This window comes from Lissotriton vulgaris, chromosome 3_1 (assembly GCF_964263255.1).
Source record: "Lissotriton vulgaris chromosome 3_1, aLisVul1.2, whole genome shotgun sequence".
Lineage (NCBI taxonomy): Eukaryota > Metazoa > Chordata > Amphibia > Caudata > Salamandridae > Lissotriton > Lissotriton vulgaris.
In genome coordinates this window covers 1,935,044,151-1,935,071,682 of record NC_141689.1, presented here as the reverse complement: position 1 = coordinate 1,935,071,682, position 27,532 = coordinate 1,935,044,151, and the positions used below count along the sequence as shown (strand labels likewise).

The 27,532-nt window shown below is 46.7% G+C and overlaps 1 protein-coding gene across 6 annotated transcripts in view; it reads right to left on the bottom strand.

Moving 5' to 3' along the window:
* Positions 1-27,532, bottom strand: part of LOC147728640 (palladin-like) — a 407,759-nt gene that overhangs the window by 93,218 nt on the left and 287,009 nt on the right. For 3 of the 6 annotated variants that reach the window (XM_086962405.1, XM_086962408.1, XM_086962407.1), the window contains 4 exons: positions 19,516-19,648; positions 17,554-17,661; positions 11,346-11,396; positions 342-563 (listed from right to left, as the gene is read on the bottom strand). In XM_086962405.1, coding sequence (XP_086818531.1) covers positions 342-563; positions 11,346-11,396; positions 17,554-17,661; positions 19,516-19,648 — 514 coding nt within the window. The remainder of the gene's footprint in view (positions 1-341; positions 564-11,345; positions 11,397-17,553; positions 17,662-19,515; positions 19,649-27,532) is intronic. The other 3 variants (XM_086962406.1, XM_086962410.1, XM_086962409.1) reach the window with 1 other exon arrangement.

Genomic DNA, 27,532 nt, shown 5'->3' with positions numbered 1-27,532 from the left:
ACATTACTGCCACAGAAAATATCACACAGGGAGTCCTTCTCGTTCTGTAAACTGCTACCCCCACCACTAGCCCCAGTGTGACACATGGTACCTATTTTAACCGGAACATCCACTATCTCATCTTAATGAATATACTAACCCTATGCATAGTACTTACATCAGCATACCAAAGCGATGTGAAGTGCCTACAAAGTGATAATATACGAACATAAAAATAACATGCTTACAGGTATGTCCGAAGAAGCCCAAAAAATACAAGCAAGTGTAATATTACTCCCAAAATTGTGCATGTCGCCCACCAGTAGCATGTCTTTAAACTGTGGGGAGGTTCCCCTGCTCACCTTTGCCTTTGGATTCCCGGACACCTTGCTTGTGAATGTGACTGGCATGCCCTCGAAGATTTTGTAATGCTTTAGCTTCACCTCAAACTGAGGGGCCACCCCGTTATCAATCGGCTCATCTTGGTGCTGCACCTCATCGTCCGACTCTTCCGCGGGGGTTCGTTCAAGGCGGTACTCGATTTCGCTGATCAACCTCTGTTCGAAGCTTGAGACTTTGTACTCCTGCATAACACGAAAGGTGGGATCAGTGTGTGATGCCTTTCACACCGCAGCGGATGCACACACCAAACAGGATCAATCCTTGCCTCGTCACCAGAGAACTTCACTTACTTCCATAAAACTGCACTACAAGTGACTAAAAGCTAAGTGAGTGTCGGCAATCTAACAAAGATCGTTTTTGTCCTGAACACCTTCAGGAAGACCCTCAAGACCTGGCTCTTCGGCTAAACAGATCTGCAGACTCCCCCCACTCCCCTCTCAGCGCCTTGAGACCCTCACGGGTGAGTACCGCGCTTACAATTCCCTGATTGATTGATTTGTTATGTGATAAAAAAAAGTGGTGGAAATAGAAATAATGGCCTCGAAGAACTCTACAAATTAGTACTCATATCTATCAACGGCCTGCCTCATATTTGATATAATAATACCCACATTTCACAGCAGGCGGGGATACTACAGCAATAGTTGACTATTCCAGCTCTCCAGAGCAGGATTGTTGGACCATTAATTGACAGTAGCAGCACCTCTGCCACAGCTGCAATACTTTTAAGAACCGACACATATGCCGCTGCTGTTGTACAATTAATGTACTCTCAACACTGGTGTTGTTCTCGTCATGCTGCGGAGCTAGCACATCTCTGCATGCTGCTACTCTTTCATGTCAATCAACAAAAGAAGGTATTGGGTCCTGTCACTGACCAGCCTGGACCTCAACAATCGCTAAACAGAACAAAGTGGCTAATCAGGTTTGTTTTATAATTAGTTAAGACACACTCAGCCAGTTTGTACTTGTGGCTCACGCAGTACAAACTGGCTGAGTGCGTCTTAACTAATTATAAAACAAACCTGATTAGCCACTTTGTTCTGTTTAGCTACTCTTTCATGTGGCACCACCAGCAGATCTCAGTAGGACTGCTATCGTTTTAAAGAAACTACAATGGCGACACTCTTGAGACCTGGTATACTGGTAATGGGCCATTGAAGAACAACTCAACATGGAAGCTGATAAATTATGAATAAATAATCGTGCATGTCCAACATGTTTAATTTAACAAACATCCAGAATTACACTTTACCTTTCACAGGTCACTGCATGACAGCAAAAGATATGTATTGTAGAGGGGCCCCGCTTTGGGAATCAGACCACATCCACATCCACCAGATAACCCTCACGCGAATCAACAGAGCACAGCAGCCACTAGCTCACACCTTTAGTCTACTGAAACATAATCGTGTCACCCTCACTTCAGCTACTCAATTCATGCAATTAAATTCTACCAAACCCCAACACTAACTGAGGCACTGAGACAAGTCTCCACGGTGAAGAGCGCATTGGGACCTATCTGTGGCATAGACTGGATGAGAATGGGCCTTTTCTCCTGGGAGCTGAAATGAATCTGGGAAGCAGCGAGGGGATAGGTGCTGTGCACTGGTGACGTCTTCGGGCACGCCCCCTGCTTCCCACCCATCTCTCTGTGCCAGAAGATCCCCTATGCCTTGTACCACGTCTGCAGCAGAACACTCGGCCTACCGGCAGAGGCTCCTGCCATGAGTCAGGGTGGCAGCAATCAGGTGTTGCACTGGTACCCTGCCAGAACAGTTTCAGTTAATCAAACCTCTGTCAGGATTACTGCCAGAGTAGAGACAGCTCTGTCCAGCTCAAGGCGTGCATTCGTCCTAAAAATAAAATACTCTGGTATTAGTTTTGTTGTGTATTTTGATTATGCGTAACTTAGCAATCACTGATGTTGGCAAGCATCCAGGTTTCATTTTCTCCTGAGAAGTCTCGGCCTCTGAGCAATTTGGGAAACATTTCTTCAAGCTTAAGGAGCGTTTATGCTTTTAAAACTGTCAGATGGAGTTATATTGGATAATAGATGGGAAGGAGAGGTACTTTCTGCAGACTGAAGTAAACAACACATCAAATGAATTACCAAAATTATATTTCCGATATAGACTTTCTTAAGAATAAAGAGTTCTATAAGTAGATCATTGCCAGCAATGGAAGTGCATTCAGGATATAGGTCAGTGAAAATTAACTTGATGTCTTTTATGATTTAATTACACTCATTATTTATGTGGCTGTACCTGGAAACCAAAAGAAACATTCCTCGGAAACCAGGAAGCAAGCATTTAAATCAAAACGAGATGAATTACACTCTCTGTGCCCCGTGAAGCGTGGGTGTATTGTTGGCTTCCATACATGTGGGAGACGCCTTTCCCTGTGTGTTTTAGTGCATTATTGAGCTACTCAATGAATACTGATATGAAAGTCACTTCAACGGATCCTTCTCTGAAGGCTGTACACGACAGTGTACCACATTCGTCCAAGATGTACCACATTCATGCACTACTACTACATTCTTTCACTATGTACCACATTCTTCCACCTTGTACCACATTTTTCACTGTGTATCACATTCTTCCACTGTGTACCACATTCTCCACTGTGTACCACATTCTCCACGGTGTATCACATTCTTCCACCGTGTACCACATTCTTCCACTGTGCATCACATTTTCCATTGTGTTACACATTCTTCCACCTTGTACCACTTTATTCCACTGTGTACTAGATTCTCCACTGTGTATCACATTCTTCCACTGTGTACCACATTCTTCCAATGCGTACCACATTGTCCACTGTGTATCACATTCTTCCACTGTGTACCACATTCTTCCACTGTGTATCACAGTCTTCCACTGTGTCCCACATTCTTCCATTGTGTAACACATTCTTCTACCTTGTACCACATTTTTCCACCTTGAACTGCATTCTTCCACTGTGTACCACATTCTTCTACCTTGTACTGCATTCTTCCACTGTTTACAACACTCTTCCACTGTGTACCACATTCTTCCAATGCGTACCACATTTGCCACTGTGTATCACATTCTTCCACTGTGTATCACATTCTACCACTGTGTACCACATTCTTCCATTGTGTAACACATTCTTCTACCTTGTACCACATTTTTCTACCTTGAACTGCATTCTTCCACTGTGTACCACATTCTTCTACCTTGTACTGCATTCTTCCACTGTTTACCACATTCTTCCACCTTGTACCACTTTCTTCCACTGTGTACTAGATTCTCCACTGTGTATCACATTTTTCCACTGCGTACCACATTTTCCACTGTGTATCATATTCTTCAACTGTGTTCCACATTGTCCACTGTGTATCACATTCTTCCACTGTGTACCACATTCTTCCACTGTGTGTCACATTCTTCCATTGTGTAACACATTCATCTACCTTGTACCACATTTTTACACCTTGAACCGCATTCTTCCACTGTGTACCACATTCTTCTACATTGTACTGCATTCTTCCACTGTGTACCACACTCTTCCACTGTGTATCACTTTTTTCCACTGTGTACCACATTCTTCCAATGCGTACCACATTTTTCACTGTGTATCACATTCTTCAACTGTGTTCCACATTGTCCACTGTGTATCACATTCTTCCACTGATGACCAGATTCTTCCACTAAGTACCACATTACTCCACTGTGTACCACATTACTCCACTGTGTACCACATTCTTCCATGTTGTAACATTCTTCTACCTTGTACCACATCTTTCCACCTTGAACCGCATTCATCTACTGTGTACCACATTCTTCTACCTTGTACTTCATTCTTCCACTGTGTACCACACTCTTCCACTGTGTACCACACTCTTTCACTGTGTATCACATTCTTCCACTGTGTACCATATTCTTTCACTGTGTAACAAAATCTTCAATTGTGTACCCTATTCTTCCACCTTGTACCGCATTCTTCCACCTTGTAACGCATTCTTTCACTGTGTATCGTATTATTCCCACTGTGCTGGACCCAGATTATGACGCTAGAGGCTATCTCATTCTTGCCTGAATAAGGTCTACAAATCAAGTGCAATTTGCTCCTGATTATAGTGCTAATGCTTCCGATTTAAACTAGGTAAAACCTGCCAAAATTTGTGGGGCACAGGGGCAATGATGATGTGTGAAAGGCTGGTTTGTGCACTGCACTACGAATGGATTAAGTGATACACAATTTGGATCAATTCTGAGGTGTGACACGGGAAATTGGGTGCCAATTGCACACCTGACAGCCACCCCAGACAACTGAGGCCACCCTTGTCATATAGTGACTGTTAGACCTGGCATCCTTGGTGCGGTTTCCCCTGACATTTTGCTTCAACCCCCTATATTTTCAACTATGTGTTGGATTTCGCTTTTTCTTGTTTAGGTACTCTGGGCACTTTGCCACTGCTGATCAGTGCCAAAGTGCAAGTGCTCCCTGTGTAAATTGTAATTCTGTTAAGTTCTCCTTGATTGGCATATTTGATTTACTAGCTAGTTCCTAGTAAAGTGCACTGTGTGTGCCCAGGGTCTGTAAATCAAATGCTACTAGTGGGCCTGCAGCACTGATTGTGCTACCCACACAAGTAAGCTTTCAAATATGTCTCACACTTGTCACTGCAGCATCTGCACACCCAAATTGTAAGTGCCATGTCGACCTGGCAAGTGCACCCACTTCCCAGGCCCTAACTTTCCCTTTTCATACATGTAATGCACCCCAAGGTAGGTTAAAGGTACCCCCATGGGCATGGTGCAGTGTATGTAAAAGGTAGGACATGTACTTCTGTGTTTTACATGTCCGGATAGTGAAATACTGTATATTTAGTTTTCACTATTGCAAGGACTTTCTCTCCCATAGGCTATCACTGGAGCTGCCTTGTAACATTTTACAAGAGTAACTTTCAATTGGGAACAGCTAGAGATTTGGAGTTTGGGCTCTCTGAACTCAGAATTTATTAACACACCGTTTAGTGAAGGTGTTTTTTAAGTTGTGTGTTTGGAAATGCCACTTTTAGAAAGTGGGCATTTTCTTATTTAACCATCCTGTGTGGCTCTGCCTACTTGCGGATTTACCGTCTGGTTGTGGACTGACAGGGGCTGTTAGTGCATTCACTCCAGATACCCACACAAAGGGAGGCTTGCCCTGCAGTATGGAGACCCTCACCAGCATACAAGTGCAATGCCTTGAATAACTTTATTGGCATCCTAGGTATAAGGGTGGCCATTTTGGAGGTTTCCTTTGCTATATGGTCACTGTTACAAATGTAGGATGGACATCTATGGTTTAAGGTGACATTTCACGTCTTATCGCAGCCCACCCTCACATATGGTGGTGGTCCTTGAATACTGTGGCCACCCTGTGAATACTGTAACCGCATCCGTGATTTGAAGGGTATCTCTGACAAAGGTGTGGCCATGATTGACAAGAAGTTGGCTACCCCGGCACTGTCTACTCTCAGCCTCTGATTGGTATCTCTGATTGGTCTATCTCTGGTCTGTAGTTCCCACCTTTGACTTATAGTTCAGATCTTGACACTTTTGAAGCTTACTAGCCTCCACTGGATGACAAGGGGTAAGGCAAAGTCTACGTATAGACTGGGCTTGTCAACTCTCGAATAGTAAAAAACAGTCTAGTTTTCAGAGTGACCAACAATTATGTGCACAATCTCAACTGAAATGTACATTACAAAATGTTTTGACTTAAACATATTCTTCATAGATACCCTGAAAGACTGACTGGATTTTTTTACTGCCTCGGACTTCAAGAAGCCCATCTCTAACCTACATTATCATAGCCAACTGGGTTATGTTTTAAGTAGCTTTAAAGATAGACATCTGCTCTTCTCAACAGATGGTGCTATTGATATCAGTTCTTAAATTGAGATTGTCTAGCGATTAAGAGTATCGTAGTTATCCAAAAACTCATTTGTACAAATAAATGATATTGGCCTGGACGTTGAAGGTGCAGTACAGAGGGCATGATATGTGTTTGCAGTTTTCATCCATTTTAACATATTAATGCACTGAGAATTTAAAGTTAACAATCATTTCTTTAAGTTTATTATATTATAGAGATGTTCCACATCTTCCATGGCATCATGTGACCTAGCTAAGCCAAACCAAAAATCAACCCAATCTTCCTCCTCCATCCTCTTCCTCTGGCCTCTCCCACTCACAATCGAAACATAAAGGAAGAGCAGATGCACCTACCTATCTGCCATCCCAAAGAAACCAGGGATCAGGGTAGTGACAATATGAGGGGAATGGTCGGATGTAAGTAATGGAATGAGCAACCGGTGAGCACCCCCACCCACCTCGCCGGACACACACTCGACGCCATCTTCTCATCCAGAAAAGACATTGACTTCAGCCACGCCACAGAACTCCACTGGACGGACCACAGATGCATCCACTTCACCTTCAGAAGAACGACGATCCACCACCACCAGCAACAGGTTGCTCGAAGAAGCTGGAACAAGATCACAGCCGACCAGCTCGCCGCTTCCCTGAGCCAGCACCCTCCGGCCAGCTCAGCGAACCCCAGCCAGGCCGCCGACAACCTCACGAAGTGGATCAGCAAATGCGCGGACGAACTCGCCCCACTGAGGACCCCGCCCAGCAGACCCGGCAGTAAGAAAGCCCCATGGTTCACCGACGAACTCAAGAGCTCCAAGAAGAACTGCCGAGCCCTCGAGAAAGTCTGGAGAAAGGAACCCACACCGGACAACAGGACCACCCTCAAGCTCGCCACCCGGAAACACCACCAACTGATCCGCACCGCCAAGAAAACGGCTTTCAAGAACCGACTGGACAACAACGCACACAACTGCAAGGAACTCTTCAACATCGTGAAAGAGCTCTCCAACCCCAACGCCGGAAACAACGACATCACCCCATCGTAAGACCTCTGCAACTCCCTCGCCTCCTACTTCCACAACAAGATCGCGGACATACACAACAGCTTCAGCACCCTTCCGACCCACGCCACGACCACAGTAACGCCGCCCACCACCACCCTCCGAACCTGGACCCCGATCAGCACCGAAGACACCGTCCGCGTGATGAACTCCGTCCACTCCGGATCTCCGACCGACCCCTGCCCTCACCACGTCTTCAACAAGGCCGACACTGTCATCGCACCCCACCTGCGGGACATTATCAACACCTCATTCGACACTGCCACCTTCCCCGAGAGCTGGAAGCACGCCGAACTCAGCGCTCTACTCAAGAAACCTACGGCAGACCCCACCGAACTCAAGAATTACCGCCCCATCTCTCTACTCCCGTTTCCAGCCAAAGTCATCGAGAAAACCGTCAACAAACAGCTGGCCGCCTTCCTCGAGACGAATGGATCCCTCGACCCATCGCAGTCCGGATTCCGTGCCAACCACAGCTCCGAGACCGCCCTCATCGCCGCCACCGACGACATTCGAGCCCTGATGGACAACGGAGAAACAGCGGCCCTCATCCTCCTAGACCTCTCCGCTGCTTTCGACACGGTCTGCCACCGCACCCTAGTACAGCGCTAGTTCCGGCAACGTCGGAATCCAGGAGAAGGCACTGGAATGGATCGCCTCCTTCCTCGACGGAAGAACACAGAGGGTCCGCCTACCACCGTACAAGTCAGAGGCCACCGAAGTCATCTGCAGCGTCCCTCAAGGATCCTCGCTGAGCCCTACACTCTTCAACGTCTACATGAGCCCCCTCGCGGCCATCGCAAGCCAACACACCCTCAACATAATCTCCTACGCCGACGACACCCAGCTGATCCTCTCCCTGACCAACGACCCCGCCGCCGCCAGAGCCAACCTGCACGAAGGGATGAAAGAGGTAGCCGAGTGGATGACGACGAGCCGCCTGAAACTGAACTCAGACAAGACGGAGGTCCTCATCCTGGGCTCCTCGCCCTCCGCCTGGGACGACTCCTGGTGGCCCCCCGCCCTGGGCACCGCACCCAAGCCGACGAACCACGCACGCAACCTGGGCTTCATCCTGGACTCCTCCCTCTCCATGACCAGGCAAGTCAACGCCGTCTCCTCGTCGTGCTTCAACATCCTGCGCATGCTTCGGAAGATCTTCTGGTGGATCCTCACGGAGACCAGGAAGACCGTCACCCAGGCCCTCGTCACCAGCCGACTGGACTACGGCAACGCACTCTACGCCGGAACCACCGCCAAGCTCCAGAAGAGACTCCAGCGGATCCTGAACGCCTCAGCCAGACTCATCCTCGACATCCCACGGAACAGCCACATCTCCGCACACCTGAGAGACCTGCACTGGCTCCCCGTCAACAAAAGAATCACCTTCCGGCTCCTCACCCACGCACACAAAGCCCTACACGATCAAGGCCCGAGCTACCTCAACAACCGAATCAACTTCTACGCTCCCAAACGCCACCTCCGATCTGCCAGCCACACCCTCGCCGCCGTCCCACGCATCCGCAGAGCCACCACAGGAGGAAGGTCCTTCTCCTACCTGGCCGCCAAGACCTGGAACTCCCTCCCTGCCGACCTGCGCCTGACCCAAGACCACCTCTCCTTCAGGAAGAAGCTCAAGACCTGGCTGTTCGAGCAGTAACAGCACCCCCCCCGCCCCCCTTCAGCGCCTTGAGACCCTACGGGTAGGTAGTGCGCTCTATAAATGTCTATGGTTGATTGATTGATTGATTGAGTATGAGTAATTGGAGTAATGAAGATAACTAGTAAGTAATCAGTGCATTACATCCTCAACCATTCCCCATCCCAGTTCCTACATAGTGAATGAAATACCACAGCAGTGAGCCCACGACCCCATCCACAACCACCACTACATAAACAACCCCCAAGCAAGCCAAGCTGCCATAGAAAAGGTAATACTGCAAAAGTAAAGGAAACACACTGGGGAAAAAAGGCAACCAACCATCCAGAAAACACAGAGCACCCCAAAACACAAGAGCGGGAGAGAAATAGAGGAAGTCAGCAGCCCAAAAGAGGCCAGCCAGTCCCCAGGATGAATGACCTCAAAGCTAGATAGTACAGGAGCAGAACGACTCAACTACACTACATACAGAGCCAAAAGGATAAGAAATATTCACAATAAGAGACCAGAATAGACAAAAAAGACAACAACCAGCTATGGGTGAAAAAGGACTTTGAAAGGAAAAGCACCAAGGTCTACAGTCAAGCACCAACCAACAGAGCCACACTAGAAGGCACCATCATCGACCAAGGTCAGAGACAGGTCTCAGGATACACAAGAGGACACCAGAAAGGCAAGAGAGAGAACCCCACGAATGGTTCACTCAGTAGAGCCGCAATAGAAAGTGAAGCAAACACCCTTAAACCTGGAGAGCCAAAGACAAGACCACTCCAAAGGAAGGAAATCCCACCAGGGACCACCATGACAAGGAGTCCCCACTGCAAGAAGAAACAAACCCAGGAGAACACTGTAGATGAGCTGAAATAAACCACAGTAGGACAGAAGACGCTCCCAGATGAAAGGGAGGTGGGCAAACCAAGGACAACTGCCTTAAAATCCTCAAGACATGAAGCCAAACCACACAAGTCCACGCAAAACCAAACAAACAGCACAGCAGGCAGAGGGAATGCCAGAAACCAAGTGCAAGAAAGAAGCCAAGAGAAAATAAACCCATCACCAATCACACCGCTCCATGGAATCGAGCAGTGGGGGAAAGGCAGAACAGCAATGCCTGTGAGAGCAAAGAGAAGCACCAAAGCACCCAGAACTCACGGTCACATCCAGTCAAAGAGGAAAAGCAGCAAGACAATCAAAGAAGGCAGGATCACCCAAACTAGCATATGTATGCGTGTATTTTCATATGCGCAATTTGTATAGCATGCACCTAGTCAAAAGACACTAGAACGCTGTACAGGGTCAAATGTAAGGACACAGTCAACAAGTGATTGTAGAGGTAGTTAGTTTGTCTCAGTCACATGGTGCAGCTGGGATGGTGGACATATCTTTATAGTGTAAGCACTGGTACGAGGAAAGGCTGTGGAGGTAATACAAGGTACTGTCAATTGGAAATCCTTTCAGAAAGCAAGGATAAAAAGGAGTAATGCAATTTCACCATTCCTGTACAGCTGTACCTTCAACATCAACACTGATGTCAGGTGCTCCCTAATCAAAACCCTCAAAATTAGTGGGAGGAGGAGAATAAAAGCCCAGCTTCGAGGTTCTTTGGATTGAATTTCTTAATGGTGGAGAGTCAAGCTTGAGCTTACAGTGATGATGGACAAGATATATCTTCCTTAACATAATTAATGTCATCATCTAACAAGACATGTGGCACTTCAGCTGTGGATTTACAGTAAAAGTTCACTGTTGTTCATTAAAATCGCAGCGTCCGCGGCCAGGGAGTCACCAGCGTCCGGTGTTGATATTGTTTATAAATAATAACTGGACACGCTGACCACATATAATGAAAATGTGGCTAATTCACGCGGGTCCAAATTTTCTAAAAGATTTGTGCGACACAAACAATAGCATCTATTTACTTACCACTATGAAGACCCATGAGCATGGCGCTGAACTTCACAACATTTACTAAATGTGACCCATACTGTGCATACCCCCTTCTTGCTGGCCTTGCATCCTTTAATACATTTTTTTTAAATGCCCATGAAGTTGCCGAAGCCTCTAGAGCTTTAGAAGTGACAATTCACAATATAATGAATACGTTGTGCTATCAATGTTCGACAATCAGTGATCAATCGAATTACAAAAGCAGGCCCATGCATGACCCAAAGCCATTCCAATTTTCATCCTAGGACCCTTTATGTGATGTACACCATGATACCTTTGATCAACCCTAACTAAGCCGTGCTGCATACGTAGGTAACAAGGAGGACAGGTAAAGAGCAGAGAAAGCGAGCATTGCACAAACTGAAATACAAGAGACAGACAAAACAGAAAGAAGAAAGCATTAACCTTTTGGTTGTCAAGATTGCTGTCTAGAGGAACATCGACAGAGGCAACTTCCTGTAAAGGCAGAAAAAAAAGAGATGAAGGATGACAGAAAATAAGAGAATTCTGACATTTCTGGTTTGAGATATGGTGGGAATAAGGAATACATGATTAAGGTACGAGCAAAAAGAGGCATGCCATGAGGGAAACAGGAGGGAAAAGATGTGCTTCAGAAAACAGCAAAGCAAGACACCAAGAAAATGAGAATTACCTTTAACTGGTCCATAGTCAGTGAAGCATGAAATGGTTATCAAGTAGGGTAGCAATGGTAGCATACTTGTCAGATGGCTATGGAAGTGTATGAGTAGGGTGGTTGTGGCAGCATACTTGTTGGGTGGTGATGGAAGTGTATGAGTAGGGTGGCTGTGGTAGCATACTTGTCAGATGGCTATGGAAGTGTAAGAGTAGGGTGGCTGTGGTAGCATACTTGTCAGATGGCTATGGAAGTGTAAGAGTAGGGTGGCTGTGGTAGCATACTTGTCGGGTGGTTATGAAAGTGTATGAGTAGGGTGGCTGTGGTAGCATACTTGTCGGGTGGTTATGGAAGTGTATGAGTAGGGTGGCTGTGGTAGCATACTTGTTGGGTGGTGATGGAAGTGTATGAATAGGGTGGCTGTGGTAGCATACTTGTTGGGTGGTGATGGAAGTGTATGAGTAGGGTGGCTGTGGTAGCATACTTGTTGGGTGGTTATGGAAGTGTATGAGTAGGGTGGTTGTGGCAGCATACTTGTTGGGCGGTGATGGAAGTGTATGAGTAGGGTGGCTGTGGTAGCATACTTGTCAGGTGGCTATGGAAGTGTATGAGTAAGGTGGCTGTGGTAGCATACTTGGGTGGTTATGGAAGTGTATGAGTATGGTGGTTGTGGCAGCATACTTGGGTGGTTATGGAGGTGTATGAGTACGGTGGTTGGTTGTGGCAGCATACTTGTCAGGTGGCTATGGTAGTGTAAGACTAGGGTGGCTGTGGTAGCGTACTTGTCGGATGGCTTTGGAAGTGTATGAGAAAGGTGGTGTGGCAGCATACTTGTCGGGTGGCTATGTAAGTGTGTGAATAGGGTGGTTGTGGCAGCATACTTGTCGGGTGGCTATGTAAGTGTATGAATAGGGTGGTTGTGGCAGCATACTTGGGGGTTATGGAAGTGTATGAGTAGGGTGGCTGTGGTAACATACTTGTTGGGTGGTGATGGAAGTGTATGAGTAGAGTGGCTGTGGTAGCATACTTGTAGGGTGGTTATGGAAGTGTATGAGTAGGGTGGTTGTGGCAGCATACTTGTCGGGTGGCTATGGAAGTGTATGAGTAGGGTTGTTGTGACAGCATACTTGTCGGGTGGCTATGAAAGTGTATGAGTAGGGGGTTGTGACAGCATACTTGTCAGGTGCCTATAGAAGTGTATGAGTAGGGTGGCTGTGGTAGCAATCTTGTTGGGTGGTGATGGAAGTGTATGAGTAGAGTGGCTGTGGTAGCATACTTATTGGGTGGTTATGGAAGTGTATGCGTAGGGTGGTTGTGGCAGTATACTTGTCAGGTGGCTATGGAAGTGTATGAGTAGGGTGGTTGTGGTAGCATACTTGTCAGGTGGCTATGGAAGTGTATGAGTAGGGTGGCTGTGGTAGCATACTTGTTGGGTGGTTATGGAAGTGTATGCGTAAGATGGTTGTGGCAGTATACTTGTCGGGTGGCTATGGAAGTGTATGAGTAGGGTTGTTGTAACAGCATACTTGTCGGGTGGCTATGGAAGTGTATGAGTAGGGTGGCTGTGGTAGCATACTTGTTGGGTGGCTATGGAAGTGTATGAGTAGGGTGGCTGTGGTAGCATACTTGTCGGGTGCCTATAGAAGTGTAAGAGTAGGGTTGTTGTGACAGCATACTTGTCGGTGGCTATGGAAGTGTATGAGTAGGGTGGTTGTGACAGCATACTGGTCAGGTGCCTATAGAAGTGTATGAGTAGGGTGGCTGTGGTAGCATACTCGTCGGGTGGCTATGGAAGAGTGAGTAGGGTGGATATGGCAGCAATCTTGTAGGGTGGCTGTGAAAGCCTATGTTTAAGGTAGCTATGGAAGCATACATGCAGAGTGAGTATTGAAGGATATGAGTAGGGTGGCTGTGCATGTATATGAGTAGAGTGAATATAATATGTGTAGGATATCTATGGAATCATACATGCAGGGTAGCTATAGAAGGCAATGAGTAGGGGGCTGCAGAAGTGTAAGAGTAGGGTTGTTGTGACAGCATACTTGTCGGTGGCTATGGAAGTGTATGAGTAGGGTGGTTGTGACAGCATACTGGTCAGGTGCCTATAGAAGTGTATGAGTAGGGTGGCTGTGGTAGCATACTCGTCGGGTGGCTATGGAAGAGTATGAGTAGGGTGGATATGGCAGCAATCTTGTAGGGTGGCTGTGAAAGCCTATGTTTAAGGTAGCTATGGAAGCATACATGCAGAGTGAGTATTGAAGGATATGAGTAGGGTGGGCTGTGCATGTGTATGAGTAGAGTGAATATAATATGTGTAGGATATCTATGGAATCATACATCCAGGGTAGCTATAGAAGGCAATGAGTAGGGGGCTGCAGAAGTGTATCAGTAGGGTGGACACAATATGTGTAGGATGGCTATGGAATCCTAGAATAATCATTTAGCTGAGGTATTAAAGCATACATGTAGGGTAGGGTGGTAATGGAAGGATAGGGGTAGGGTTTCTGCAGATGTCTTTGAGTGCAGTGGTTATAATATGCGTAGGATGGCTATGGAATAAAACGTTTACAGTACCTATGGAAGCAGCATGCAGGGCGGCTATCAAAGGATAGAGTGTCTATAGAAGTATAGGAGCGGAGTGGATATAATATGTATAGAATGGCTATGGAATTGTGAAATCGTACATTTAGCATAGGTATTGAAACTTCCATGTAGGGCGTGAATGGAAGGATATGAGTAGGGTGCCTGCAGTAGTGTTTGAGTAGAGTTAGGGTATAGTATCTGTGAGGTGGCAGTAGAATCATATATTTATGGTAGCTACTGAAATGTACATATAGGGTTGTAAACATAGAAGCAGGCTGGCCGTCATGTGAACAGTCACGTGGAACTTTGTTATACAGATGTCTCCAGATACTTGTAGTTACTAAACTCAAGTATTACCTATTCATTGAGGTGTGACTTTAACAACGTTTTTGTTGTTTTCTTTGGTGATAAAGACAATATATTTTACTGTTTAATATCTTACCCAAGTTTTATCATGGCAAATACATGTAGTGCCCGAACTTATTTTTCTGTTTATAAAGGAAAAAGTGACATTTAAATCGGAGGCTAAATTGTGGACCTGAATCCAAAACCCCACACTCCAGTGCCACATCTTTACTGCAATCTGTTTCTAGTCCGGTTGGAGATTTTGCCCCTGCCTAAGTCAACCGTGTCATTGTGGCAGAGAGAGGATGAGCTATTAAGAGTAGGATATAGACGACGTAAATTCAGCCAACAACTGATTGAATCTGAGTGGTGAAGGGCAGTGAAAGGTCACATATTCTGCTTACATTTCTTACTAGCTTAAAAGAAAGGCCAAAGAAGGATACATCTTAAAACCTATGTTTTAAACAAAATGGAGATAGGTGAGACTAATGTGGTACCTCACAGATTTAAATGGTGAAGGAAAGGACTCAGCGATGTTATATGGAGAAGTGGTTGTGCAGCCTGCTATTTCTAAACAAAGTGTCATCATCTTCACAAAATCACGAGAGAGAAAGCACCACAATGGATGTGTTCTTGTATGGCCCCAAAGTATTAAACATAGCTGAGAGGGTAGGAATTGTCAGGTGACTTAGGTCAGTTTCTGTTCCATGGTCATTAGGAATCTCTGGCAGGAAGGCACCCCTATGGCTACGAGTCTTCCATCATTTGGCCAAGAAACTGGTTAGTACAACATCTTTCGATAGGTTTACTAATAATTGGAAATTAGAACTAGGCTTACGGTTTTTGAAATAGTGAAGCCCTTTGTTTCCTGGATACACCCCTGTGGTCACTAGTTTATATGAAGGTTATACCTGTAGGGTGTCTCCTTCTAAGACTTACTGGGTGATGGACTTCACACGTTTAAAGAATTGAAGGTGAAGTCAGCATTGCCAGAGTCCGTGACAGCTTTGCATAGGTGACAAAGCAACTGCATTAACTAACTGAGCCATTGCAGCAGTTTTCAAGGTGACCGCTGACCATGTACCCGGTGCTTACATCAGCTGCTTTTGGCACCGAACATAAAGTTTACCAACTACCTCTAGGCCTCATTTCTCTCTCTGCTGTTTGAGCAATGGTTCACTTCTCTAAGAACTTTACTACGAATGAATGAGATATCAGAGGCCAGTAGGAAGGTTGATTTATATGAATATGCAACAAAGGCTGTATTTGTTTGAAAAGCATAAACTCTTCCACAAATCACAAATTTTAGTTTCTAGGCATCCCATCAATTGTTAACATAGAATTTAAGACAAGGCAAGTTTGCGATGATAGTAAAGGCAATGCTACTAAGCACCATAGTTAACTTCTTTTGAGAAACTGATGCATTGCACTCTTCTTTTTTGCAACAGGATAGTAACTGCTTTCAACCTTTGCTGTATCTCAAACGTGTACAAAAAAAACCAGATGCGACTTGTTGACTTCTCTGGCCAACAGTAGATTTCTCTCCCTTATAGCAGCTTATATCAGCCATATGAAACCCTCATACATGAAACAGATATATTTCGTACTCGAGCCCTTAATCCTTCTCCAGGGCCCTGGTTTACTCTTTCGAAAGAGGAAGCTTTGGAATGAACAGCAGTCCTTTCAGGACAGACTACTGTCACTATTTCTCAATGTAAAACTTCACTATAAACACACATTCTTTCTGCGCTTTGAGAGGGATGTCTACGTTGGTATAGAAAAACTATGTCCAGCGAGCAATCTTTCTGAGCAGCTCAAAGACGGATGTATGACGTTACACCGCATACTTTTACCACACTTGCCTTTACAACGCGGTTTTTACATCGCATGCCTTTACAACGCATAGTGCTTTGGGGCGCTGGATAGTGAACAGTTTAATTTACTATTCCAACTCCAGTCCCAGTGGATAGTAGGGAAGGTGTTGGATAGTAAAGTAAACCTATTCCCTATCCTAGAGCGCCCCCCAGCGCAATGCGTGGTAATGGTTTGCGTTGTAAAAGTTGCGTCGTAAAGGCACTGCGTTGTAAAATTTGCGTTGTAAAGGTTGTTTACCCTCAAAGACCACTCACTGGCGTGGTCACTAGAGGTGCAAGTTGTTTGAAAGCTAACGCTCTTGAAAGCTTGGCTTTGGGGGTAAAGGAAAGTGCATTTGCTGACTTTTGTAAAGTGTTATTTGACTAAAACTCTTCAGAGAGGTTATCAATTGCTGTTGGACCATCTTTAGCTGTAGATTTTATGTCTCAACTGAGTGCAGATTTCATGTCACTCAGTTAACAGCATGGATCAGTAAACTGAACATTGATGCTGACAAATGCAGTGTTGTGAAAGTTACAAGTTTAAACACTGACTAGTCAGTCTCAGCCTTCCATCCTTCCAATGCTGGCAAATTGAGCAGCATAAAATAGGTAACAGTAACATCTATTATTAACAGTGCTTAGAAACGGCAGAAGTGTGGAGTAACGCACTAAACAAAAACAAGTTAGTATTATTAATGAATTCCTTTGATGCATAGTGGCCTTGCTTGAGGACCACAAATAACAGATTATGTGGTGAATGTTTTATACAAGCCCAGGCCTATTTTCCTCTTTCCAGGACAGTGTGGCAACTTCACAAGTACAACATGCTGAGCAAAAACCACTAGACAATGGAAATTGGGCTGCCTATCCAATTGTCCACAACTTTCTCATCTAACAAACACGTGGTTCTTTGCCTTTTGTCTTTCCAGCAGATTATAATTAGAAGACAGCAGAGAGATGGTTTGGAGATAAGATGGGAGGGGGTTTGATTAAAGCAGCCTCACCGGCATGGGTTGATCTGTGCCCCTGGAGCAGTGTGAATTAGAAGAAGCAGTCACAGCATCTTGTCCTATTATTTGCAGTTCTGGTGCAGGCTGGTGGATTGCTCCCTGTCTCCCATGCCCCTCTATGTATGCTCTGTTCCCTCCGAGGAATAATGTAAGAAACAGTAAGGATAACATTGCCACTCACGCACCTGTGTTCCCGCCTCCTCTTCCGGCTCCTGGTTCTGCACATTGAAGACAGAGGCAGCGCTGTCAGCGCCTAGAAGCCGGCGGGCCATCTTCTCCTCGTACGTCAGCCTCTGCACCAGGGTGAAAAGGGTATGGATTACTGGTTACTATTGGAAACGGCTTACTAGCACAGTCTAGACATTACCCATAATTTATGCTTTGTGGAAAATGTTACATAAATCAGAAGCTACAAGATCTTCTCAGATGAAAGTGGATACACATGCAGACGTGGTGCTGGTGATGGTTTAATGCAATAAGCAGCGAGGGCTCTGCACTTCTGCACTCAAACGAACGGGAGCAGACTCCAAGCCAAACAGTTCATCAAGCGCTGCCTGCATCAGCAGCAAAGGGCGCCATGTGAACAATAAAACATTAATGCACAGGCGATCTTACACAGTGTCTCTCTACAAAAATGTCGACCTGCTCCTAACCTCACAAAGGAATCCAGGCTCCATGTATACTGGGATTGGAGTTAAAATACTACCCTGAGTTTGGAATTAGGAATTAGACTTGTGTTCAACAGGACGCACAAAGCTAGATGATTTGGCTTGTCTAGCTGCACACACCTTTGCTGTGTAGGTAGTTCATGAGATTCTCTTTGAAGTCAGTGGGTTTTTCTTATACCTCAAAGCATTGTTTAATGTGTATATTGTCATACATGGTCACTGATTTCTACTCCCTACAGTATTGTTCTGCCATCTGTGTTTTAAAAGGACAGGTTTTGTCAGGCTCTACACAACACTCGTGTAAAAGTAAATCCCAGCACTTTTAGCAGGAAACAGGTCACACCTGACAGCGAGTACCTGCACTTCTCCTCTTGCATATTTAGTGCTTGTGAAATTAGCTACAGTCCTCCAAACCTTCCCATGGCCAACGCAAATTAACCTATGCTCTTCCAAACTATCACACCAGTGTGGTGGAACCCACTGAATCTTCACAATGTTTAATGCACTTTCATATTCTAATTTTCAAAGCCTTTAAAACACCCACAGGAAATTCAAATCCTGGATGCAGCTTAAATTGCTGAAAAAAGTCTTTCAAGAGAGGTCGGAGGTCGAAGGAGACGTGGCCAGTGAAAAACACACCTATCAACACTGCAATTGAAGAATTAACAGCTTAATAGGAATATCAAGGCAAAGCGGAAGTCTAAGGTAGACTCTAATAAACAAATAGGGACTGAGAAGTTGGTAATGAGACTTGTGTGAATCACTGCTGTAGAGCAGTGACTGCCCTGCAAACAGTGGGCCACCAGCAAGATCACACTCAGACCTAGAGCTACTCTCGTACTTGTGTGAAATAACTACAACGCCGCGTGGTGTGAACAAGGGGACATTGTGCAGCGACACGGTTAGCAAAACTTCATGCCAATGATGTCATCAGCTGCAGTTGCTCTAAAAAACTGTTTACACAAAATGCTAGGTGACCCAGTGGGGCCTTGCATGAGATGTGTACCCGAGGTAACCCTTCATTTCAAATGTCATCAAGAAACAGCCGCACATGGGAAAGCCACTTATGTTCATATTCTGTTTGTCCCTTGGATCACATGCAAAGTCATGTCACGTGAAGTTATTTGATGTAACTTTGCATGAAAATATAGGATGTTTGTACTGTTCAAGTCCCGTTGCACTCCCTTTTCATCAGTTATAGGGTGCACCACTGCGCAAAGGGATTTTGATGCTGTGGTCGAGTTAAGTTTCACCACAGAAACTTTTTTTGTGTCCAGATGTTGCTCAACACAGCCCTTTGCACTATAGAGCATTGCAGGAGCGCAACGCAAACAAATAGTAATTGAATGCTGCAGAAATGTGAATACACGCGCAGGGAGTTGTATTTCTTAAAGATAGAACCTGCGAGATGCTAGTTAATGTGCTACACATCGCGGTCAGAACAGAAGCGACCTTAAAACACCCGTCGGTGACACGTACCGGCTGCCCATTGTTAAACTCATCCTTGAAGCGCAGTTTTCTCTCCAGGTCCTGTATCACAGCATCCTTGGTCCCCTGGATCTCTTCATCCGATGTTATCCTGGCTGTCCTTCCATTCTTCTTTGGAAATCCCCTGTAGGAAAAGATCACATATTAACTACAACTTCAAAACACCCTAAAAGCACAGAAATGCCTCCCCGCGCACTTTTGTACATTGGCACTCCCACTGGTGCTTTTGTTTTCATATCTGGTGTTTAATGATCTCCAAAAGCGCGTTAACTGAATCGAAGTCTGAATACATGTGTGTAATAGTTATGTGTATTTTGACATATTCTGCTTTTTGCACTGACCTAAAGGGCAAGGCCTCCGTTGGCCTCCATCGGCTCACAACAGAGGGTTCAAGAAGGTTTTACGTTCATACATGTATCCATAAGTCCCTTTATTGGCCCACGACTTACTATGTACGTCATTATGCATTTTTCTTCCCTCCAAAGCTTTCATGTGATCCAGCAGGGAGTAGTATAATCACTGAGGAGCTGAGCACTCAGAGTTCATCAGGCTGAAACCAAACCCGGAGCCCCCTGTGGCAAACTGCCTGTGTCGCTTGTGTTCAGAAGTGGACTATTGGAACAGCTCTTACCTGGATATGAAAGCGTCACTGTTGACCAGACCAAGCTATCCAAAATCAAGCATCCTGCCTGGTAGCAGGAGCTCCTCGCTACAGGCATGTGGGGTCTCTCCTGTGCAATCTACCTGGCCTGGCTCCCTGTCTGACAACCCACCACTTTCAGGGTCCTGTGCATTGTCCATTGGTAACTTTATGGCAAGGCACCCCACTTGATCCCTAAAAGACTCACAAAATACTCAATGCAATGAGGCTCCGAACAGCTTCTAGCGTTTGTCTCTGTGCTCACCGTTTTCACAAAGCCCGTCTCGGTGGCAGGGCCTTCTCATGTGTAGCTCCTACTTTGTGGAACACTCTGCCGAATTACCTCCTCTCATCTCTTCTACAGAAAAGCTCTTAAAACAGGGCTGTGTTTTCAATTTCTGCTGCAGCTTATGATCTTGTTTGCAATAGTTCCAAGAGAGTGGGGGGCATATGTACAAGCCCCTAGCTCCACCTGAGCATCACTTTTTTTGATGCTCCGGTGGCAGTATGCCCTGCACCATATTTACAAAGTGACATTAAGCCACAAAGTGGCTTAACGCACCTTTATAAATATGCTACCCTTTGACACAGGTAACTGCATGAAAGGGGTGTGCAACAGGCGTTGCAGTGAGCATACCACCACAACACCCATTGCTTTTTTACGCTGCCCCAAATTTACAAGAAGGTGTAAATCTGTGGTATTGCCAAAAACGAATGTCATGCAATAGCAGGCGTTAGAATGTTTCAGGAAAGCATGTTGTGCCTATTTAAAGAAAATAGTGCTTACAGACTACAAAAGACTCACGGTGTAACAACCGAAGTAAAAGGGCCAGTCCTCATGGGAGGTTACGAATAAAGACAAGGCGGTACTAAGGAGGGACTAACATGCATATTAATGAATCAGAAGCCAGCATTTACGAAGGACAATGGCACAAGCCAATGACAAATATAGACAGAGAGTGGGCGGGGGTTCTATTCCATACTCCAATACAATATGGCTCCCAGAGCAGCACATGTGCTGACCAGGCTTGACCTAAAAAAACCTTTGTACATGTGACCCTAAATCACTTAAAGTTGATATACAATCCAACAATGTCCCTGATGTTGCACAAACTGGAGTATGAATATTAAATTATACTATTATTAAGTCCAGTTTGCGTTGTAACAATGCGGTCGTTATAATGACCGTGTTGTAATGGAATGCATAGTAGCGCATTCGTTGTAAATATATATATTCGCCGAAGTCACCCTAAGGAAATGCACAGTGCTCTACAAAACCACCTAATAAACACATCCAGGTATTACTGAAATTGTGCAAAGTAGAAAAGGGTTTCCATACAAAAATTAACAATGTTTAGGGCAACTACGGTCTGGAGACCTTGACTGTAGATGCTAGGAAATAGTGTGCTGCAGAAGAAAGGGAACATGAGCAAGATGCCACTTGTTGTTGCTGTTGGAGCTCTCTGACGTCAGGTATTCATTTAGATCTGTGGTCACAGATCCCAAATCCTGATCAGGATTTGTGTAATGATGCACTTTCTTCCCCCAATAACTCTCGGAGTCGGGTGACTGTGTCAACCGCTTTATTCAAGCATTCACATACAAGGAGCGCAAAGCATGTCCTTCGCCCAGCCTGCTCGCGCTCTCAATGCCGCGCTGCGCCCACCGCGCCCCTACGTCACCGTACGTCACGTAGCTCCGTGACGTACCACGCTGGCGCGCTCACTACATATCTCCCCTTTTTCCAACGAACTATATGTACAAGTCCTGACTCATGTCATAGTCTCTGAACCTTGCTGGTGGGACCACCGCCCTGCCCCTTCTCGTCAGTCTTACCGGGGACATGGCAGTTGTTGCTTCTTCTCCTTGTCCGCTCCCTAGCGCGGCCGCGCTAGGCTCACTCTGGCTTCCATTTTCTTCACTCTGCTGCTCTCCATTAGCCTCTTGATCCTCAACACTTCTCTCACCAATGTCTAGATCCTCTCCCCCATATTCGCAGGGGTGGTCATTGCTGTTCTCACATCCTTCTTCATTTCCACTACTGCTCCAGCTGAGTATTTTGTTGCACCTAGCCATGCGGTCCTGCGACCACACATTGCCATCGCTCAGCAAGGCCGCCCTGCCTTTGACTTCCACTACTTGTAGGGGCTTGCTGTACTTGCTTTCCCCCTTTCTCTGCAATGTGGGCAGTCTTACTCTCACCCATTCTCCTTTTTCTAAAGCCGTGTCCTTTACATTTCTCCTGGCATCGTAGTGTTTTGTGTATACCGCTTGTGCTCTCTCCAGATTGGCTTGCACCACTGCCGGTGACCACTCGCTCTTAATGACTTTTTCCTTCCATATTCTGTTGTCCTGAGTGAAAGGCTCTCGGCCTCTAAGGATCTGGAAGGGACTATAGCCAGTGTTCGTGGGTGTTATCCGGTATGCCCACACCATGTGCCAGATCTCCGCTTCCCAGTCTTTGTTATCCGAAATAGCTGCCTGTATCGAGCCCATCACCACTCTATTGAAACGCTCCACCAAGCCATTGCCCGCTGGATGGTATATGGACGTGTGTTTTGTCACTATTCCATTTCTCCGCATGAATTGCGACCATTTTTCAGAACGGAATTGGGGTCCGTTGTCGCTGAGGACACACTTTGGAATGCCCTCTCTCACAAAAGTTTCCGCCATGAAGCTCACTATCCTCTCCGTGTCCATAGTTTCTTCGATCCTCAATTCCGGCCATTTAGAATAGCGATCCACCATTACGCAAATGTACTTCTGTATTCCTTGTGCATTCAGTACTGGACCTAAAATGTCTATGGACAGTTCCTCCCACGGATTTTGTGGAGGATCAATTTTTCCCAGGGCAGGGCGCAACGGTTTTAGTGTTTTGTCCGCGCCCTGGCACCTCGGACATTCTCTAACGTGTCTTTCTGCTCTTATGTCCATTCCTGGCCACCAATAGTTCTGCTTGGCCCTTAGTTTCAACTTTCCCGCTCCCAGGTGGCCTTCATGTAGCATGTCCATCAGCCGGGGGATCATCCTTGCCGGGGGTATGACTCTCTCCCCTCTGTATACGAATATGCCCTGGCCATCTATGGACAATTCCTCTCTCACTTCAAAGTAGGGGATGAGGCCTCGTTCAGTCTTGCTTTTGTCTGGCCAACCCCTTACTATATGGGCCTTCACTTTTTCCAGGTCCGGATCCTCTTCATATGCTGTTTTCCATTCCTGCTTACTTATGGACATTTCTAGGTCCTCGGTGAGTGCGACCCACTCTTCTGCCGCCTCACTACATTCTGTGCTGGGCTCCATCGCTGCCGCCCGGCTCAGGTAGTCCGCCACTTTGTTCCTGTTCCCTGGAATGTGTTCCACATCATAACGGAATTCCATTAATTTGAGTGACATTTTCGAGATCCTCGGCGTTGCATCTGCGTGTCCGCTTGATGTGAGTACCTTGAGCAAAGGCTTGTGGTCGGTCCTCAAACGGAACCTGGTGCCCCACAGAAATTGCCGAAACCTGGACATGGCCCACACCACTGCCAACATTTCTTTTTCGATCACACTGTACCTTTTTTCAGTGTCATTGAGGGTGCGGGACGCAAAGCATATTGTTTCTACTCTCCCTTGGCCCCGGTCTTGCATGAGGACGGCACCCAGTCCTTTCTCACTGGCATCCGTCGTGAGTATTGTGCTTCCTTGGGGGTCAAATCCTTGCAGAGGAATTGCCCCTGCCACTTCTCTCTTTATCACCCCAAATTCTCGCTGGGCCTCTTCTGACCACCGGAACTCACTGTTCTCTCTGGTTAGTAGCCTCATGTGATGAGTTTTCGAGGCGAAATGTTCTATGAACTTTCCGTAATATTCCGCCATACCCAGGAATGACCTGACCTCCTCTTTGTTGGCTGGTGATGGTGCGTCGCAGATCGCCTTCACATTTTCTCTCTTGGGAGTCACTCCTCGGGCACTTATCTCGTGGCCCAAGTACGTCACCTTTTCCATTCCTATGCGGCACTTAGCCCACTCCGCTGTGAGGCCTTTCCTTTTCAGGATACCCAACACCACCTCCAGTTTCTTGTCATGGTCGATTCTGTCGTGGCCCATCACCAAGATATCATCCTGGAAGTATTGAACCCCCCGATGTCTTGGAACAGTTGGTGCATTAATTTTTGGAACACCGCAGCCGCCGAGGCTAGCCCGAACGGCATGCGGCGGAATCGATAGCACCCGAAGGGAGTTATGAAGGATGTCAAACTGCGGCTCTCCGGGTGTAGTGCAATCTGGTGATACGCCGATGTTAAGTCTATGGTGGAGTACCACTGAACTCCCCTCGTGCTGGCCAGCATCTCCTCTATCCGGGGGAGGGGGAACTTCTCTACCACTATGTTTTTGTTCAACTCACGCAGGTCCACGCATAGACGGACCTTGCCATTGGGTTTCTTCACCACCACCAACGGCGATAGCCATTCGGCGCAGGAAATCGGCTCGATGATCCCTCTTTTCTCTAGCTGTGTTAGCTCCTCCTTCACGTCGTCCCTTACTGCCAACGGGATGTTCCTCACCTTGTGTGCTACCGGTACTGCTCCTTTTCTAAGTATGATCTTGTGCGCGAATTTGTCGAGCCTTCCAACTGAACCCCCGAAGACTGTTCGGAACTCCTTCCTCCATTTGTTCGTGTCCAGCCCTTCCTCCGGCTCCGTCAGCAATATCTGCTCCTTGCCACCCGGATCCAACTTGATCCCCAAGTCTCCTTGGTCGAGCCACCCCAGGACAGAAGGGCCTTTCTCGGAGACATACAGTTTGCACCTGGCCGCTCTGCCCCTGAATTCGAAGTTCAGCTTTCTGCATCCGGCCATGGGAATTCGGTCTCCGTTGTAGGTGACGGGACGTATGTCCAGCTTGTCCAGCTCGGGCCCCAATTGTGGAGCAAATTTCTCCTCCCACACGTTTCTTGGGATTATGGTGTAAGGTGACCCTGTGTCTGCCACCACTTGGATTTCCACACCTCCTATCATCATATCCAAGATTGGCTTCATCGTTCTTCTTCCGTCGGTGCCTCGGTCGTTTACGCTCAAGATTTCGTCGTAGATGCAGAGGACTGTGACCACTTCTTCCTCTGCTGCCTCTTCTGGTTCCTCCACTTCTTGGGCCACGTACTTCACTGCGTTCTTGGATGCCTTCTTCCTGCACACTTTTTCGTAATGGCCGACGATTCCACAAAACGTGCATTTGGCGCGAAGCGCGGGGCACTTCCGGTCGTGCGTCTCGTGCGTCCAACTGCCGCATCTGTAGCAAGGCCGTTTGTTACTTCCGGCCGGCTTGTCGTGATTGCCTGGGCTGCTTTGCCATTTGTTAGGGCCCTTTACTGGCTGTTTCCGCGCCAGGTGATCTTTGTGGAGATCCTCATTGTCCACCTTGTTCACCACCCCACTGGGCACGTTCTCTTTCTTCGTGGCCGCTGCACACCTTCGCGCCAGTTCCGCTCTCTTGACTATCACCAACACGTCTTTGAGCGAGGTGTCTCCTGCAGCCCATAGCTTGTCCTGTACATTTGTGCACGTGGTGTGCATCACCACTTGATCTTTTATGAATTCACTTTCCCAGTTGGCGTATTTGCACGAGGCCGCCAGTTTCCTTAACGCCGCCACATACTCTTCCACCGTTTCTCCTGGTAGTTGTTTCCTTTGTTGGAAGTTAAACCTGTCCACTGAGACACATACTGAGGGTTTGAAATGTTCCTCCAGGTCTTCCAACGCGTGGGCGTATACATCGTCGTCATCCGTCTCTCTCTTCATGGGCACCAAGCTTTTGTAGATCCTCAGGCCTTCTGGGCCCAGGTTTAGCAGCAGAATGCGTTTCTTTCTCGGCGGTTTGAATTTTTCCTCACTTTCATCTTCCAGCACCTCTATGAAATTATCTATGTATTCTTTCCAGTCCTCCCATTTCATGAGCGGCTCCCCTGGTCTGGGAAGGAACTGGACAGGCGCTATCGCGTAACCCGCTTGTGCGTTCATCTTCACGCCCCGGGATGTGGGACTCGTACTTTCCAGGCTTCTCGGGCTCCCTGGCGCACCGTTCTGTTCTTCCTTATCGAATAAGGGTGGAGGGCTGCTCCTATCAGCCCTTTCCTGCTCAGGTGGGGTAGCCAGTGCGGTTGCCGGTGGGCCTTGACCGTGGCTGGCCTCCTGCTTTGGGTGTGTCGCAGTTCTCCGACAGGTTACTCACTGTGCGCCCCCAGTGCTCTGTTCCACGTGCTGTTGGCTGCGTCGCGCTCCTTGTGGTACCCGATCAGGGTGTGGTCGCTGTGTGTTCCCTCAGGCCTTTCTTGCTCGCTTCTGCAACTCCGCTCCGTTCCGCCGTGCTTCACGTCGTCTGCGTGGTGGGGGTCGTGGGTCGCTATCCCACCCTCGTCGCCACTGTAATGATGCACTTTCTTCCCCCAATAACTCTCGGAGTCGGGTGACTGTGTCAACCGCTTTATTCAAGCATTCACATACAAGGAGCGCAAAGCATGTCCTTCGCCCAGCCTGCTCGCGCTCTCAATGCCGCGCTGCGCCCACCGCGCCCCTACGTCACCGTACGTCACGTAGCTCCGTGACGTACCACGCTGGCGCGCTCACTACAATTTGTGGTTTCTTCCAGGAACCCATTCCACTTCTGGCTGTGGAAAATATGAATGCATGTCAGACCCTCTGCAGTCACAGGCCTAGTGGCAGGGGTGAGAAAGCAGGAGGGTAGAGGAGTATGAAACACACATGCAAAATGCTTGGAACAACCCCAAAGTCAGATGTTTGTGGGTAGTGTCAGACATTTGGCTTCGCCGTTCTTAGCCTGACAATGTAATTCACTCGTACACAAGGATGGGAATAGGCAAGCAAAACTCCATGTAGCTGTTGTAGAGCAGTAAAGAAGTTACTTGAGCTAATAGACATCTCCACTAAACTTACTCCTCTTCAAGTAATATAATCCAGAGGAGTAAATTTGAACTGGTAGGAGTACATTTAGAAATCTATGATTGTCTTCAATTTATATGCGTAATCCTGTCGATTTTTTGACATACACCAATGTCAGAGATCCATGTGACTGTTTCTGGGATCAGTTTCTGAACAATTTTGACACTAAAGACTAGAGGCCAGATTTTCAACGATTTTGCATTGGGTTTGGTCACTTTTTTACTCGGATCAGACACAAAATACTTTTTGGTATTCACAAAGCAACACAACTGCTTATTTGCGTAGCTTTCTATTAAAAAAAAGTAATGTAGTGCATTGTGCTGCCTTGTATTACTTTGCGTCAGGTAGGTGTTCAGTGGGTGGAGCATGGGCGTTCGTTCCTGTGCATCCACCCATGGATTATGATACAAATCCATATCTTCAAAGACGT